This window comes from Euleptes europaea, chromosome 1, assembly GCF_029931775.1.
Source record: "Euleptes europaea isolate rEulEur1 chromosome 1, rEulEur1.hap1, whole genome shotgun sequence".
In the NCBI taxonomy this organism is placed as follows: Eukaryota; Metazoa; Chordata; class Lepidosauria; order Squamata; family Sphaerodactylidae; genus Euleptes; species Euleptes europaea.
The window spans coordinates 16130352-16146720 of record NC_079312.1 but is presented as its reverse complement, the minus strand read 5'-3'; the positions used below and the strand labels follow the sequence as shown (position 1 = coordinate 16146720).

Sequence of the window (16369 nt, the reverse complement as noted above, 5' to 3'; positions counted from 1 at the left end):
AGTTACTTCTCTCCATGTGGATGATGAACCATTAACAAGCGATCTGTCAACCAGTTACAGATCCACCTAACTGTAATAGGATCTAAACCACATTTTCCCAATCTGTCTACTAGAACCTTATCACAAGCCTTACCGAAATCAAGATAAACTATGTCTACAGCATTCCCCTGATCCAGCAAGGTAGTAACTTTCTCAAAAAAAGGAGATAAGATTAGTCTGATATTACTTATTCTTGAGAAACCCCATGTTGGCGCTTAGTGATCAGATCCATCCTTTCTAAATGCTCAAGGACTGCCTGATGATTTGTTCAAAAACTTTTCCCAGTATAGAAGTCAAGCTGATGGGTCGGTAGTTACCCAGATCCTCCTTTTTCCCCTTCTTGAAGATGGGGACAACATTTGCCCACCTCCAATCTTCTGGCACCTCACCTTGTCGCGGTTCAGGCCGTTGAGTGTCTACACTCTTAGAAAGGACCCCTTCCTGAGAAGGGATATGTTATCTTATTCAGCGAGACACCACTAGACCGGAATCAACGGTTCCTAGAAACTTGTTATGGTTCCTAGAACATCTCTTGAACACGCCAATAAATTTATAATGCTGGACAAGAGTAGAAGTATAAAAAACACATTTATTTACATTATATAATATATGCTTTTTGGTTGCAAAGCCTTAAAGGCTAGACATCATTATGTAAGGCTAGACATCATTAGTCTTAAACATGTTTATGTAGCAAGTAATCATTCACACTCTCTATGCCTCCATAAAGGAGTATCTTGGTCAGAATATACTCATAAAGTATCCTTAGTGCAATGCACCTTCATTCAGAATATAAGGTTACAGAAATCCTGTCAAAATATGGTTAATTCTTTGGAGAAAGATTTGGTTAGAAGCATCCTAACTTAAATCATTCAAAACATCATAATATTTCAGTACAGAAGACACACTATACCTTGCTGTGTCATCTGTGTCATCTGTAGTCCTCTAAGAATCTAAGCTCTTATGAGAACATATGAAGTTATCCCAGAGTATCTGTATTTTCTAAGTCTTGAATCCTTTAAAGACTTCTATTAATATTCTTAACTGATCATCATTAAGATTAGGCATTGTCTATGTAGATGCTATGCATATTCTTTCTAGTTTTAGACAGCAATGCTGAATATATAAATACTATGTGTTAGCTTAAAACTGTTTAAAGTCTCTTTGGCTGTGCCAATCTGTGTATGCGCTGTACGATGTATCAGCATTGTGCATATCTCACAGAGTACAGAGAGTCTCCTTTCCCTTCAGGAACATCTCTGGTCTCTTGCTCTGAGGAGGTTCAGAAGTCCCTCTGTTAAGTAGAGGACCTTCTGACACAATCACAGAGGTCTAGCTATTAGCCCTGTGTTCAGGATGCTCTTTAGCATTGGTAAGCCAAATAAGTTTAGTTTCACACATTTTGGGCGGTCATGTTCCAAAATTCAGCCCTTTTGGAAATGGGTAATTAAATTTGTTAGAGCAGTGTTGGGCTATAATATACCCCTTAATCCAAAAGTTTTTCTGTTGGGTGATATAAAAGGGGAGAATGCTTGCGTACAGGCTATGGTTGACCTTGCTCCATTGCAGAGTGGCATTTTCAGATAAACGTTGTTCAGATAACCTCCCTTGTGGCAGCAACTAACATCGGGGGAAGGCGGTGGGATCCTAGGCTGTGAAGGGCTTCATATGTAGTGACCAACATCTCACACAAAAGGGTAGGGAGAAGGTGAGAAAGCAGCTTTCCAAAAGCCTGTCATAGGGTGTGTTTTTGTGTTCAGTTCCTTATCTGCTTGCTTTTGTAGTTATGGCTGCTTTGGACTCTGAGGTTCTGAATGATTGGCTGTAAATCAGAGTTCAATACAGTGCAGATTCTCTAAAACATGTTGGTTTCCTGCATGCTTGCAAGTGGTGCTTTCAAAGCGTAGAGCTGAGCTTGGAATTAATGCAAGAGGCAAATGGTGTGTGTGTGTGTGTGTGTGTGTGTATGCTTGTGTTTGCTCGAGGCTCAGAACACAAGAAGGGCCCTGCTGGATCAGAAAAGTTGCCCAAAGGATATTTTAGGGTTTATTTCTGTGTTCATAACTTTCAGTTCTTTATCCATTTGCTTTTGTAGTTTCGACTTCTTTGGATTCCTGGGATTTGAATGACTTCCCTATCTAAAAAGTTCCCTACAAGTAAACCAAAATAGAGGTCACGAGATATGAAATCCATACTTTCTCAATCATTAAGAGAAAATATCTACAAGATGATGTATAGGTGGTATTTAACACCCAAAAAACTGGCAATGGCTTACAAATCAATGTCTCCAAAGTGTTGGAAATGTAATACCAAAATAGGTTCATTTCATCATATGAGGTGGATTTGTGAAAAAGTGAAAAATTTCTGGGACATGATTTATAATGAAATAAGGTAGATTATATAAAATAATGTACCTAAAACACCTGAGATGATTAAGCATGATACCAGATTCTATTTTAACTCAAAGAACATTTTTGATTTATGCCACCACTGCTGCAAGATTAATATATGCAGCTAAATGGAAGACAATGGAAATTCCAGACAAAAAAGACTGGATACAAAAGATGTTAGAATTGATGGAAATGGCAAAACTTACTGCATTGATAAACCAAAAAGACAATGTACAATTTATGGGTGAATGGGAGGCGTGGAGGGTTTACTGTGAAAATGAATTTCAAATGGGGGCGTTTAAAGGTTATTCATCTAATCCATTTTTTATTGTTATAAATAATGCCTAATAATTAATAGTTATAATTATTATACTATGGTTAATCTGAAATAATGCAACCTATGATTTGAAATAGTATGTAATTACAATCTAACTGATGGTGAACAAAGAAACTATACTTAATTATATAAAATACTATTAGGATTAGATTTTTTTTTATACAAAAGAGTACACAAATTTATAATAAGATGGAGGGGGGTGAAGGGGAAGTCTCAATTTTTATTTAAGGATAAGATGTATTTTCAACAATATTGTGTTTTTCCTTTTTCTCTTTTTTCTGATGGTTTTTATCAATTGTTGAAATGTTTGAATATAATATTATGGAAAATAATAAAACTGTGTTTTTTTTTAAGTAAACCAAAATAGTCAGATTTTGCAGCAGTCTCCAGTTCAGTGTTGTGGAGTAGTTAAGTACTTATCACTGAAGGTTTTTCCTGGGTAGGTTAGGTAGGCCCTGACTTGGATGAGCCAGGCTAGCCTGATCTCATTAGATCTCGGAAGCTAAGCAGGTCAGCCCTGGTTAGTACTTGGATGGGAGACCCACCAAGAAATACCAGGAATGTGACGCAGAGGAAGGCAATGACAGACCACCTCTGAATGTCTCTTGCCTTGAAAACCCCACTGGGCCATAAGTCAGCTGTGACCTGATGGCAAAAAGGTGCACGAGAGAGGAAGACCATGCATGGGAATTTGTCCATAATTTCCCCCCACAAATATGTTCTCTCTCTTGAGCACTGTTAGACCACCCCCATGCATGTTGCTCTTCTCTGATGAGCACACCCTCCGAACTCGTCTTGTACTATAGCAACCATCCACAATGGGACCGTTGTGTCTACGTAGGAAAATGCAACTGAATGTTCAGTATAAGCTCTCTTCTCAAGCCCTGCTCTCTGTGTCCGGGCCTGCAGAGGTGTGGTGGGTGGAGACTACAGACAGGTTTATGTTTTGGAGAGCTGCTTAATTTTTTTCGAGAGGCTTGGAAGATTCCAGGCACAAAATGGCAGCTTGGTAGGGGGAGCCAGTCACAAAATGACATGGGGCTAAAACTGATTCCCAGTTCCCCGTTCACGTTTCCTAGTTCCTTATTCGTGAGTTCAAACACAAATATTGGGGGTAATTTAAAAGCTCTGTACCCCAAAATAAGGCTTGGACCACCACATATCCTCCACCCCCACGTTCAGGGGACTGTGCCCTCCAAGTGGACCTATTCTGTTTCCTGGTCCAGTGCCCAATTTTTCTGCTACCTGCTCCAAAGTGGGGTGCCCCAAGGTAAAATACACTTGCAGAAACTGGGAGGGGGGAGCTGCACCTCAAAACAATCCTTGGACCACCAAAAATCACACATCTCCAGACTCCAGAGACTTTCCATTCAAGAAGGTATGCAGTGGTGCCCGGTCCAAACACTGGTTCTGGTACCAGAAGCTTCTATTTGGGATGCTCCAAGAAGCTTAGATTGAAAAGATTTGAATAAGGAACTGGAATGGCTGCATCTCCTCTGCAACCTAAAATAAGACATGGACCACCATATAGCCTCCACCCCCACATTCAGGGGACTCTGCACTCCAAGTGGACCTATGCTGTTTCCTGGTCCGCTTGGCGGGCTGAGTCCCCTGAATGTGGGGGTGTAGGATATGTGGTGGTCCAAGCCTTATTTTGGGGGTGCAGAGCTTTCAGGTTATCCTCAATATTTCTGATCGAACTCCTGAACAAGGAACTATTGGTGCAAGAGGTGAAGAGAGGTGATGTGGTTTCTGAGCTGTTTGGAGTGTGTGAAAATCTAGCTTTGGGGAAGCACATTAGAAGCACATGGTTCTGCTGGGAGGGACTCATGCTTGAGTAGGGTGAGTCAGTTGCCTCCTATTGTCTGAATCCTGGGGGTGGAGCCACAGCTATCCAGGGTTTTGCAGGGCGTGCCACATGTATGATCACATACCCACTGGGCAGAAATCATGGCTGTGAGCTCAATGCGTGAAGCTCTTGGCTCTCAGGGGGCAGGTTGATTCCTTTGAAGCTAGGGTTGCCGACCTGGAGAAGCTGATGCAGAGAGAGGTTTGGGGACGTGATCTTCAGGGACTTCCCAGAACAGTCCAACACCTGTGCTGTTGTGGAAAGTGAGAGTCCCAGGTCAAGGGGCATCAGTCTGAGTAGGAGGGATGTGATCCCTTAGAAAGGACCTCTTCCTTGGGTGATGGACCAATATCCTTTCATACCAAGGATACCCTTCTGGGGTTGGGGGGAGGTGGGCTTTTGGTAGTAGAACATTCTACTTTAGGGTCTGTCATCCTACTCTCTGAACACTTACGCTACTCCCAGGGGCTGTCATTCCAGGGCCAAAACACGCCTTCTGCTTCCAGGGGCTGTCATCCCCCTCTGGGGACCCTGGCCACTGGCGGGGGTGGGGGATGGGTTGCCAGCTCCAGGTTGGGGAACTTCTGGAGATTTGGGGGTGGAGCCTAGGAAGGGTAGGGTCCTCAGTGGGGTACAATGCCATGGAGTGCACCCGCCAAAGCACCCATTTTCTCCAGGGGAACTGATCTCTGTAGTCTGGAGGTGAGCTGTAATTCAGGGAGATCCCCAGGCCCCACCTGGAGGCTGGCATCCCTGGGCCTCATTCTAGTCCCTGAGCACTTCTCCTACTCCCAGGGGCTGCCATTCCGCTTGGAGGGCTGTCATTCCACTCCTAGACCAGTCGATCTTCGTCCAGAGACCTTCGTTCAAAACCGACTTTGCATTTTCATTGCAACTTCTGTCTGCTGTCATATTCCGATGGGCCAATGCAAGGCGACTGGCATGCCTGCCTGCCATTATAGCCCATGGGCATGCCAGCATCTCCCTGTGTTCCCAATGGTCATTCGTTCCAGTGCATCCCTTCCCAGGCCGGAGAGCGCTGACCTCTCCACACCCATCTGCCCCAGACCCGGGAAGCATCTCGCTCCGGTGCCGGGAACATCCCATCTGAAAACCCCTGGGGGATGCAAAGGGAAAGGGTCTCCCTTGCATTGGGGGCCGGGCGCTTGCAAACGCGAGGCCAAAGGAGACGCGCCCAGCCCCAGGTTTGCCTTCCGCCCCAGGCCCCTTTCTCCAGAGGTGGTTCTTTGTTTTCTTTCCTTTTGATGCAACTCGGCCCAGCTCTGTCTTCGGGCCGAGGAGTCCACGTCTGAGTGTCATTTGCAGGAAGGGGGAAACGCCCCGTCGCCGCTTTGGAAAGCGTGAAAACGAAACCGACTCTCTCCGGCTCTCCCTTCCCTTCCTCCAGGCAGCCATGGCGGCGGGGGGTCCCGTCCAGGAGCTGTGCGAGGAAGCCTCTTGCTCCGTCTGCCTGGACTTCTTCAGGGACCCGGTGAGCATCGCCCAGTGCGGCCACAGTTTCTGCCGCGCCTGCCTGACCCGCAGCTGGGGGGCGTCTAGGGCCGAGGCTTCCTGCTGCCCCCAATGCCGAGGGCGAGCGCAGGAGGGGAGCCTCCGGCCCAACCAGCAGCTGGCCAACTTTGTCCAAATAGCCAAGAAACTCACTCTGCAGGAGGGAAAAGAAGCAGGTGGGAAGGGGGGCGTCTGCGAGAAGCACCAGGAGCCCCTGAAGCTTTTCTGCAAGGAGGACGAAGCCCCCCTCTGCGTGGTCTGCTCCATATCCAAGGAGCACAAAGCTCACGAAGTGGTTCCTCTGGAGGAGGCTTTCCAAGAAAACAGGGTAAGAATTAGATGGAAGGGAGACTTTCTCGCATTCTTGTGCGTGGCTTGACATTTCACATTAGTGCAAAGCTCTCTCAAGCTTGTGGTTGTGGCCGCTTGCTGCTTGTAACTATTAATATAATATAAAACATAAATATACAATATTATATTATTGCCCCCCCCCACCCAGCCACAAACTGGCTTGCAAAAGAGCAGCTAGTAGTAAACGGGTTAAAAATGTGCTTGAGGAGGAAGGGGTTTTTGTTGTGATGGAGGGGAGGGCCTGGCTGCCTCTTCTCTTCCTCCCCCAACGCCCCCCCCCCCCGCACCCATCCCCCTTTGCTGGTTGCCCTCTCAGTATCGAAGCCCCAGCCTTTCACTGACAGGCCACCCTTGGCTGAGGAACATGCTCAGTGCAATCTCATTTCCTTCCCCTTAAGGGGTGGCCTGTCCATTAAATACAATGGCCATCCCCTTGGACCCCCATGCCAAGATCGAGCCGCGTGGCCAGCCCAAGAGGATTCACTGCCCAAGGGGGGCCTCTGCCCAGCCCCCAAGCACAGGCCTCTGATGGAGTGGGGCTTCCAGTACTTTGCAGGGGTCATTGTGACTATGGAGGGAGGAACAGAAGGCGAGAAATGGATGTGTGTCGTTCTTTTTTTTTTTTAATAAACATTTTATTAACATTTTCAAAACAAACAAACTAATACATACGCATACATTCACACAGTTTATACTCCTTCAGGGAGTCTATTTCATCTTACATCTTTAACCTCTTAGCTTAATCTTAAATTCAACGTTTGCTATAATAAATTCACATTTTACTTTGTAACAAATGATAAAAGATTCTAAAACTAATCTTAATATCTTAAAATCTATCAATCTGATTTCTCCTTTTAGCATAATCCAAATAACATTCCCATTTCTTTGAAAATTCTTTATTCATCTTATCTTTTATCAAGCTAGTCAATCTCGCCATCACCGCCAATTCTTCCATCTTTTGGTGCCATTTGTCCAAATCTGGAATATCATCCTGTTTCCAAGAAGCAGCAAATACCAATCTTGCCGCCGTCGTTAGAGATCCAAATATTTCTCCATATTGTACATCCAAGTTGTCTGGTACAATTCCTAACAATATCGTCTCTGGATTTAATGGAAATGTAAGTCTTAGAATTTTCTGCATTTCTTGATGAACTTGTATCCAAAATTTCTTGGCCTTCTTACAAGTCCACCAAAGATGAAAATATGTCCCATCTTTATCTTTACATTTCCAACAACGACCATCATAGAAATGATCCATCTTTTTAATGTCCATTGGAGTAATGTACCATCTAAAAAACTGTTTATACCAATTCTCACAAAGATTGTTGCTGGCTGTAAATTTAATTGTCTTAGTCCACAATGTGTGTCGTTCTGAGAATCTCATCACAACGCAACTGGCCAGGCTGGCTGGGTCAAGACTAATTTTGTGCCTCGTTTCAGAGTTGGGGCCCAAAACCTGCTCTCAGCACCAGGCCAAATGGAGAAGTCCCTCATGATCAAGATGGCAAAAACTCAGAGAGGGATGTTACCTGTTGATTATTTGGCAGAAAAACTTCCCTGAGGGAGTTAGTGGGAGGGGGGGCTGTGAGATTACTTCTGTGATTTTAGAAAGGGTCATTTTGGAGTTTCCAAGCAAAAGGACTAGGAACCTTCAGGAGCCCCCCATATTGATGCCCTTATGGGTCCAGGATTTGAAGGAATGTCTATTATTACTATTACTATTACATTTAATAATATGGAAAAGTTAAAATTACATGGAGGGCAACTCCCCTAAATCAAACTCAAGTTAACTTACACCAGAAAGAATATCTGCTCATGCTAGTATCAGAATCATTAATCATTTGCATCGTTCATGGTGTCGTCTGGGGGGCCACCTAGGAGGAGATGATGTCCGTGAGAGGGCGGATGGGCTGGTTTGGAGTTGAATCTGAAAGGTGGCTTAAAAATCCATAAGGGTCCATCCGTATTCCTGCAGTTCCAGCTTCACTTCCTTACACATCTGGACCTACTTTTGGAGGTTTGTCATAAGAACCCCCTAGAAATGTGCATTGCAAGAAAGGATTGCGGTGGAGTTTGGGGGCTCCTCTGGCACATTGCAGAATGCAGCTCAAAGCAGATGTAGGGAGAATGTGGTTTACCTGGAACCAGAGGAATTCGAGGCTTAATAAAAACTTTGATAACCCCAGTTTCTTCCACCAACCCCAGCTGAGGGGAGACATTATGGGACCTGGTTTATTAGTATAGGGGTGTGTGATAAAAAAGAAAGCAGGGGGCCTCCAACCCGCTGCCCTCCACTGCCTAACATGAAGGATGGCCAGGAGGCAGAAAAGGAAAAATCCAGAAACAACTCCCAGACCCTGTGATCACCAGAAACAATTTACAAGTGGAAGTTAATATACAAGTAGGGTTTACTCCAATGAGGAGGGGCGGGGAGTTAAAGCAGGACACTCGTATAGTGAACTCAGACTTAGAGAACACAACTTCAAGTGGAAACCAAAGGAGTGATGGGAGTCTTTTCCTTCTCTCTGAAGCCTTCTGCAGGTTTCTCCTCATCAGTCTTTGCTGCTGTGGCTTGACTGGCCCTCAGCGGTTCTGGAGATGGGGCTGATCTTGGGGGTCTCGGTGCTGCTGGAGATCTCTGGGGGCTCCTTCTCAACCTTCCCTATTCTCTGCATCAGGACCCGGATGGCTTCTCTCTCCCACTTTCCCCTCAGAACTCTCTTTTTCTTCAGTCCCCCCCCCCACAGCTCCCTGTCCTCGACAACACCCCTCCCCAACTCAAACTGAAGGCTAAACACCATAGGGTTACACTTGGTTAGATCCAGCTTTTATATAGAAACATGTTTTTTCCCCCTACTGAACAAGGCACTAATTACATCCAGTCATTAAAGGAGATGTGGAGTTCGGGGGTGGGGGGGTGGAAATGAAACAAATCCGGTTTCTTTGTTTTTGGTATCAGGCAATCGTGGCAGCCAGAAAAGAGAGAGTTTGCCAGAAGCACCAGGAACCACTGAATCTCTTCTGCAAGGACGATGAAGCCTTCATCTGTGTGGCCTGTGACCGATCCAAGGATCACAAAAATCACAAAACCCTTCTTCTTAAGGAGGCCTCCCAAGAGTACAAGGTAGGAAATCAAGAAGGTGGAGGTTGATGCAGAAGAGCCACGGATCCTCTCCTTCTCCTTGGCCTCCTTGTGGGGAAACTGCCTCCAGTTTCTGCCTCAGCCTCTGGGCCCAAATTGGGGAGTGAAAACACCTCTTTGCTGTCTCCGTCCTGGCTTGGTGGCTCCCTAAGGCATTGCCCCTTGCCCGCTGCCAAGGCTAAAGTGTTAGCCTGTGTGGTATGTTAACATCTGGGCAGCCCATTGCATGGCTGAGCTACGAGGGGGCAGCCGTCTGTCTCCCTGATTTATCCTCACACACACAAACCTCCACACAAATTGCTTTCTCAGCCTCAATTTCTGTCTTGATATGCTGTTTGCCTGGGGGAGAATGTGTGCATGTTTGGTACCTGTCTTTGTCCCCGCACTTGCAGGCAGTAGCTGTGAAGCAGCAGCTTAAATCAGAAGAAGAGCTTTTGGGGGTGGGAGAACTACGCATGAAGCTGCCTTATTCTGAGTTAGACCCTTGGTCCACTCTGACAGGCAGTCGCCCCCCAGGGACTCAGGCAGAGTTCTTTCACATCAACGGCTACCTCTTCATTTCAACAGGAGATGCTGGGGATTGAATCCAGGACCTTCTGCTTGCCAAACAGATACTCTGAGGGTCACTGAGCCATGGCCCTTCCACTGCACCATGGCACTTCCAGGAATCCTCCCCTTCCCACAGCTGTGGTTGCTTCCTCACAGAGTTTTCCCTGCTTTGGTATTCTCTTTCTGGGAAGAAGATACCCAAAGAGAGTTTGGGAAAGTGTGGAATGGAAGGTGCGCATTTCCTCCACCATCCCCAATCCAGGACCCTCCTGCCTAGCATTCCCCCTGCCCCTAAGAGCTTTTTGCCATTTTTTAAAAAATTGTCGCTAAGGGTGTATTGCTGGAGTGTTAACAGAATATAGTGATATGCTGACTGTGAATACTTTTTAAAATGCAAAAAAATTCTTCCTGTGGGGGGGCAGGTGGGGGTAGAAAGGTACGCAGTTGAGTAAAGCACAGAGTAAATCTCCATGCCACAGCAGCGTTGGCACTTTGCATTCTTGGTGGGTATCCTCGTGAGGAATCTTCCTGTGCAGCATTTGGGAAATGCTGAAGAGCCCGTTACAGGCGTAGGGCAGTTATATCTAATTTGGCCCTTAATGACAGTTTTACATCTCCTATGTTTTATAATAAACTTCTAAAGAAGGAACCGATCTCAGTTTTGTGTTTTCCCTCCCCCAGGATCAGTTCTGCAACTTCCTGGAGATGCTGAAGAAGGAGAGAGAAAGAATTGTGGCTTGTAAAGCAGATATATCAAAGGAAAGCCAAGACTTGCTTGTAAGTGTCACTATGGCTAGAAAGTGAGCAGATTCTAGAACTAGTATTGGGGGAGGAATGGCAATAAATAACAGAAAAGGCAACCAGGAGGCAGCCCCCCTCTCCCAATTTGGAAGTTCTGTGCACAGACTGTCGGTTATCAAGCAGACGAGGCTCCCCCCAAAGGGAGGCATAACGCTGCAGTTCTAGCAGAGTTTTACCCAAGCGCTAGGGATGCTGCCGAATGGCATGCACTTGGTGCTCCTAGCACCCTAGATAGTCACCTAGGGCTGCCCAGTGGGTGGGCTTCCCCTGGTTGTTTATCCAGACTCCCCCCCCTTTTTTTTTGTTCTTGGGTGATTTTGTTTGAGGCAGAATAAGATGACTTTGCAAGGTGCTCTCTGCACCAGGATGAGTCCTGGGCAGATGAACATACGTGTCTTCCCCACCTTTGTGCATGCACCAACACTGCCAGCTAGAAGAAGTCTCTAAAAAGAGATGAGGGTGTCCCACCCCCAAAGAAATGCTGGGTGGAAATGCTGATGGATACTCCACCTATGCTGAACTGGGCCAAGGGTGGTTGATCCACTGCTGATTCTAAGAGAGAAACTACTCGGAATACTCAGTCACGTGTCGATCTTTCCCCCTGCAGTATTTTTCTTGCCCAAAATGCAGCCAGGGAGACCAAGTGAGGGGAAGGGGCTTCTTAGCTCTTTTCTCCCCCAGTGTTATTTCTACTCAGACATTGTACCTTCTGTTGAGAAGTGGGCGGGGTCAGCATATTAAGGACTTTTTATTGGGGAAACAAATGGACTCAAGAAGGGAAACAAATTGGGTAAACAAATGGACTCAAGAAGTCCCTTCTATTCTCTGGGACGTCTGCTGCAGACATTGTCCTGTGGCTGAAAGAACCTCACCAGGGTCATTTACGCTTTGAAGAATTTGCCGCTCTGCAGACGCACACTTTTCTGATTTGAATCTTAAAGCCTTATGCACGGGGGCTCATTGCCCAAAAGAAATCCCAGGAGTAGCAGGAGCCATGAAGAAACTCTGGAAATGCGAACGTTCAAAGTCTCTCTCTCTCCCCACCCCCTGTATTAGCTGCCAAGGGCGCCGATGGTCAGCAGATTGCGAACTCTGGTGGCAGTCGCCAAGCGCCTCTTGTCAGCTCCTGGAGCCTCAAGATCTTTTCCTGCTTGCCTCCCTATCATGTGTGGAATCAAATAAAGCCCCCACCCCCATCTATCCTTCTGTGGCAATAGCTGACGTGAGGTGGGGAGAAACAGGCAGCAGCGGCGGTCTTGGGGCGAAAGTCTCTGGTGGTGAGCTGCTGCATGTTTTTTATTGTTGTTTACATTGCTGCTTTAACGATATACTGATTAATTTAATAATATTTTAGTGTTTCGTCACTAGAATACTATTACATTAATTGATGTATCATTAAAACTCTGACACGCCTGAAGCTTCTGCCCCAGTGTGAGCCCCTCCAACTCCCCCCTTATTGGGGAGAAATCGCTTTCTTGTCCCTCCAGTCCCTCCTTCGCTGGGTAGAAAGTGCAGTTGGAGCAGCGGCTGCTGCTTCAAGCAAAGCCCCTCTCCACAAGAGACGTGAGCTCGACTCCAGGAATGGAAATTAAACAACAGTGCCTCATCTTGCTGGTGGCAGCGTCAGTCACCTCTCGCTGGCCCATGTGAGCTAATTGCAGCACCTCCACGGCTCTGGGGATCAAGCCAGCCCCCGGGGGTGGAGCACCAGAGGGGTCAGCAGGGTGCAGTTCGCTGGCAGGGCTCCAGAGTGCTGCGCGCAAGCTGGGCTGTTTGTGTCCCCCGTCTAGGGTGCACCGATGGAGGAGCGTGGAGAGAAGCAACACAGGCGCCCGTTGTCAGAAGGCAGGATCCCTGGACACACCTGTCTTAAAACATCCATGTAAACAAACAACAACAAAAACACTCCCCTGTCAGCACATCAGTGGGATTCTTTCATTTTAACATCTGAAACTGCTGAAACTGACCAGAGAGGACACATGGGGGAGGGGGGGAGCAGGCTTCCGAGATCTTTAAGCTGCTTCCTAAAATGGCATGTCTGGGATAGCTTGTGTGATGGCTGGACAGGCAACAATGGGCAGGGAAAGAGAAAGCCCAAAGTTGAGACTATTCACGAAAATTGCCTTGCTTTGGGATCGACGTAAAATTTAAATTTGTGATAAAAGAGGTTTCTGAAATCCCGCGGCTAATGCGGGGTCACTGTGGGGTGACCCCTGAAGGATGGATAATTCATGCATAAGCCAAAAAAAGCCGTAGGGCACCTGCTTGGATCACATGGCTAATAATCAAGCAGAAATGGCCCAGGAATTTGAATGAGATGTACTTTGGCCCCCAGGATGGGTCTGTGGAAATCTTTCTTTTTCCCTGCCAAATTTGATGTGATTTCTGTGGAAGGCCAAAGTGCCCTTCAGATAGGAATCTCCTGTAGAACCTCTTCCCACTGCAAAGACCAGCTGTGTTATGTTAACCTCATTTCCTTCCCTTTTCATTTCAGAAGCAAACCACAGGAGAGAAGCAAGAAACGATAGCCAAGTTCAGACAACTACACACGTTTCTGGAGGAAAAAGAGAAACTTTTTCTGGCTCAGATGGAAGAGATGGAGAAGGAGGTGGCAAAAACCAGGGATCAGCACTTGGATGAACTGTCAGAAAAACTCTCCTCTCTGGACAGCCTCATCCGGGAGATGGAGGAGAAGTGTCAGCAGTCGGTCAGTGAACTCCTGCAGGTAAGAGTGTGGCAGGAATAGCTCAGGCTCCCCTTTGGGAGGAGGCTGCCTCCAAACCCTTTCTGGGCCTCCTTTGTTTCGGCAAAAAGGAAATGAGCTGTCGGGACATGGCCGACACTGGCCCTTCTATCCCTCCCCCGAGGCCCTGGCAGCCCTCCTCCCTCCCTCCCGCAACACACCTGTACTGATTAGCAGGCTCCAGGTGTCAGGCTGCAGCGTCTTGGTAGCAGAGAGCAAGGAGGGTTCCAGGAGTCAGAGGCTTTCAGTCCAAGGTCAGCTATCGAAGGTTAGCCAGCACTATTAATCAAGACAAGGTCCGAGTTCCAGGCAACAGAATGGCGTCAGGTAAGCGTTTGCTGTACTCGTTGTAGCCATATCCAACAGTTTCCCCCAAGAGCCTTTTATGCTTGGCTCCCACTAATTCAGTCAGAATCCTGCAACAACTCACCTCCACTGTTAGCCAACAGTTGCTTTCTGTTCTGGAGGCGAGCACTGCGTCTTCTCTCACAACTCCATTGGCAGTCTCTTCCTACATTGCTGCAAAGGTGTAGGTGATCTGGGAGGGCCGGGCACCACCGCTTGCCCTTAGTCTGCTGATTCAGGACTGAAGGGAGGCTGTGCTTCCTTGCCCAGCTCTGTCTGAGCCCCAGTCCCTCACTGGCTGCCTTCCGTTAGCTCTGGGTTGGCTACATAGGGCCCCTCTTCCTCTGATGAGTCCTCACTGCCATGCAGTCCTGGCTGACCCATGACAACACCCAATGAAGCCCCGCCAGCCCCAGACTTACGTGCAAGGCACTGCCCCACCACCGAGGCACTCCCAGGCGTGTTAACACCATCGAGTGCGGCCCTGACTCCAACCCTGATAGCCTGGTCAAAATACAGGCTGCCGGCAGAGGATACAGCACTACGACTGGACCGAAGGCCGAAGAGGGTGGGGACCATACAGGAAGCACAGGCAGTGGCCAGAGCCTCTGAAGAGAGGCCAGGGATGCAGTGGCTGCAGTCTCTGTTGTGAACACCCACAAGAATTCAGGTTTTTGTTGTCGTCCTTCCGTGCAGTCTCCCACATTGGGACTACTCACACGCAGCCCTGCCAGGAAAAGGATCTTTGTGGCTTTTCCACTCTGGATAGGGGGTTCTGTTCCCCAGCGCATGCATCAGTCCCCACCAAAACAGATGCAATGCCGCAGGGCAGGGGCCCCTTTCCCTCGGTTCTTTCCTTGCCGCTGGTGAGAAAGGGTCTCTGTGAGCTCTACGTCGTTTTGGAATATTACTACTGTTTTCTTCTGCCACTGCTGTCTTTCTCATCTGGATTAGGATGGCTCACATGGCTTTGCTCAAAAAAATGTATCAAATGTGATACAAAAATGACTAAAACAGATGGGCCTTTACTGAGCCTACTGGGTAGCCATACAATCTCCCAATGTGGGACTGCACAGAAGAACGATGCCTAAAACAGAGCTGCACTTACCTGTAACTGTGGTTTGCCGAGTTGTCTTCTGTGCAGGCACACATCCCTCCCTCCTGCCCACGGTGAGCTCTTTTAACAATTTTTTGTCTTTTAGGAGCTTATTTACTTAGTGGGCAATTAAAGAACTGAGAGAGGGAGGGGGGTGCCACCCCGCGACGTTACACCCGTTTTGGCGGGAACTCTGACGCATGCATGGTGGAATGGGTGCCCCCTATCCAGAGTGGGAAAGCTGCAAAGATCCTTTCTCACAGCAGGCCTGCACATGCGCAGTCCCAATGCGTGCCTGCACAGAAGACGACTCGATGAACAACAGTTAGAGGTAAGTGCAGCTCTGTTTTCTGGAAGAGAGACAAGAGAGTACAGACCAACCTACAGACAGGAAACCTTGCACAAGGGAAGGAGCCACAGCGCATTAAAAGGGTGGAAGACAGGAAAGTGAAACCACTTGCAGGGGGGCGGAATACAACAGGGAGGAGGTAGAAGCTTAACAGGAGGACTACCTGGGGAACTGAAAACAACTGGAGAAAAGGGGTGTGGGAAGGAGGATGCAAGGGGATTAATGAAAGGGAGATAACATAATAGCATTATAACACCATTTCACTAATTCCTATATTTTATTTTAAAAGACATAAAGTACAGGCTGCACGTTTCTAGTTATAACTGAAATGACAAGGAGTAACTACTTTTAAAAAAAATGAAAGCTGGGTACCACTATGTTGTTACAATGCTACTGTAATCTAGCCATGATTTTTTTAAGACTGGGAAATGCCTTCTAGTGGAAAGAAGGGAAATATCAGTGGCACAGGGCTGAGGCAAGGAACGTCGCTGGGAATGCCCCTGTGTCACAGGTGGCCAGGAGAGCTACACGTCCTAATCTGAGTGCTTCCTCCCTTCCACTTGAGGGAAAAAAATCTCTTTGTTAAAGTAGCCACAGTTGAGTCATCAAAGCAGATCACCGGTCTCTGCTCTGAAATGGCTCCACTTTGTCTGCTCATATTAACTTCATGGAGATTTTCTCCCACTATATGAGGATCCACCTCAGCCTTTGAGTGAAAGTCTGCTAGCTGGACGCAAGAGCAGGGCCAGAGTGCAGTATCTTCCAGGGTCTGAGGGGTATTCCTGCTGTGGCCTTTTAGCATGCATTGTGGTCTCCTTTCTTTCTCTTTCTCTTCCTTCAGGATGCCAGAAGCACCTTGAAGAGGTAAG

The 16369-nt window shown here is 47.3% G+C and overlaps 1 protein-coding gene across 1 annotated transcript in view; it reads left to right on the top strand.

Moving 5' to 3' along the window:
• The first annotated feature begins 6026 nt into the window (after window positions 1–6026).
• The window catches only part of LOC130494002 (uncharacterized), a 49094-nt gene continuing 38751 nt past the window's right edge, over window positions 6027–16369 (top strand). Inside the window, 5 exon segments of the mRNA XM_056867636.1 lie at window positions 6027–6452; window positions 9435–9599; window positions 10848–10943; window positions 13462–13692; window positions 16342–16364. Coding sequence (XP_056723614.1) covers window positions 6027–6452; window positions 9435–9599; window positions 10848–10943; window positions 13462–13692; window positions 16342–16364 — 941 coding nt within the window.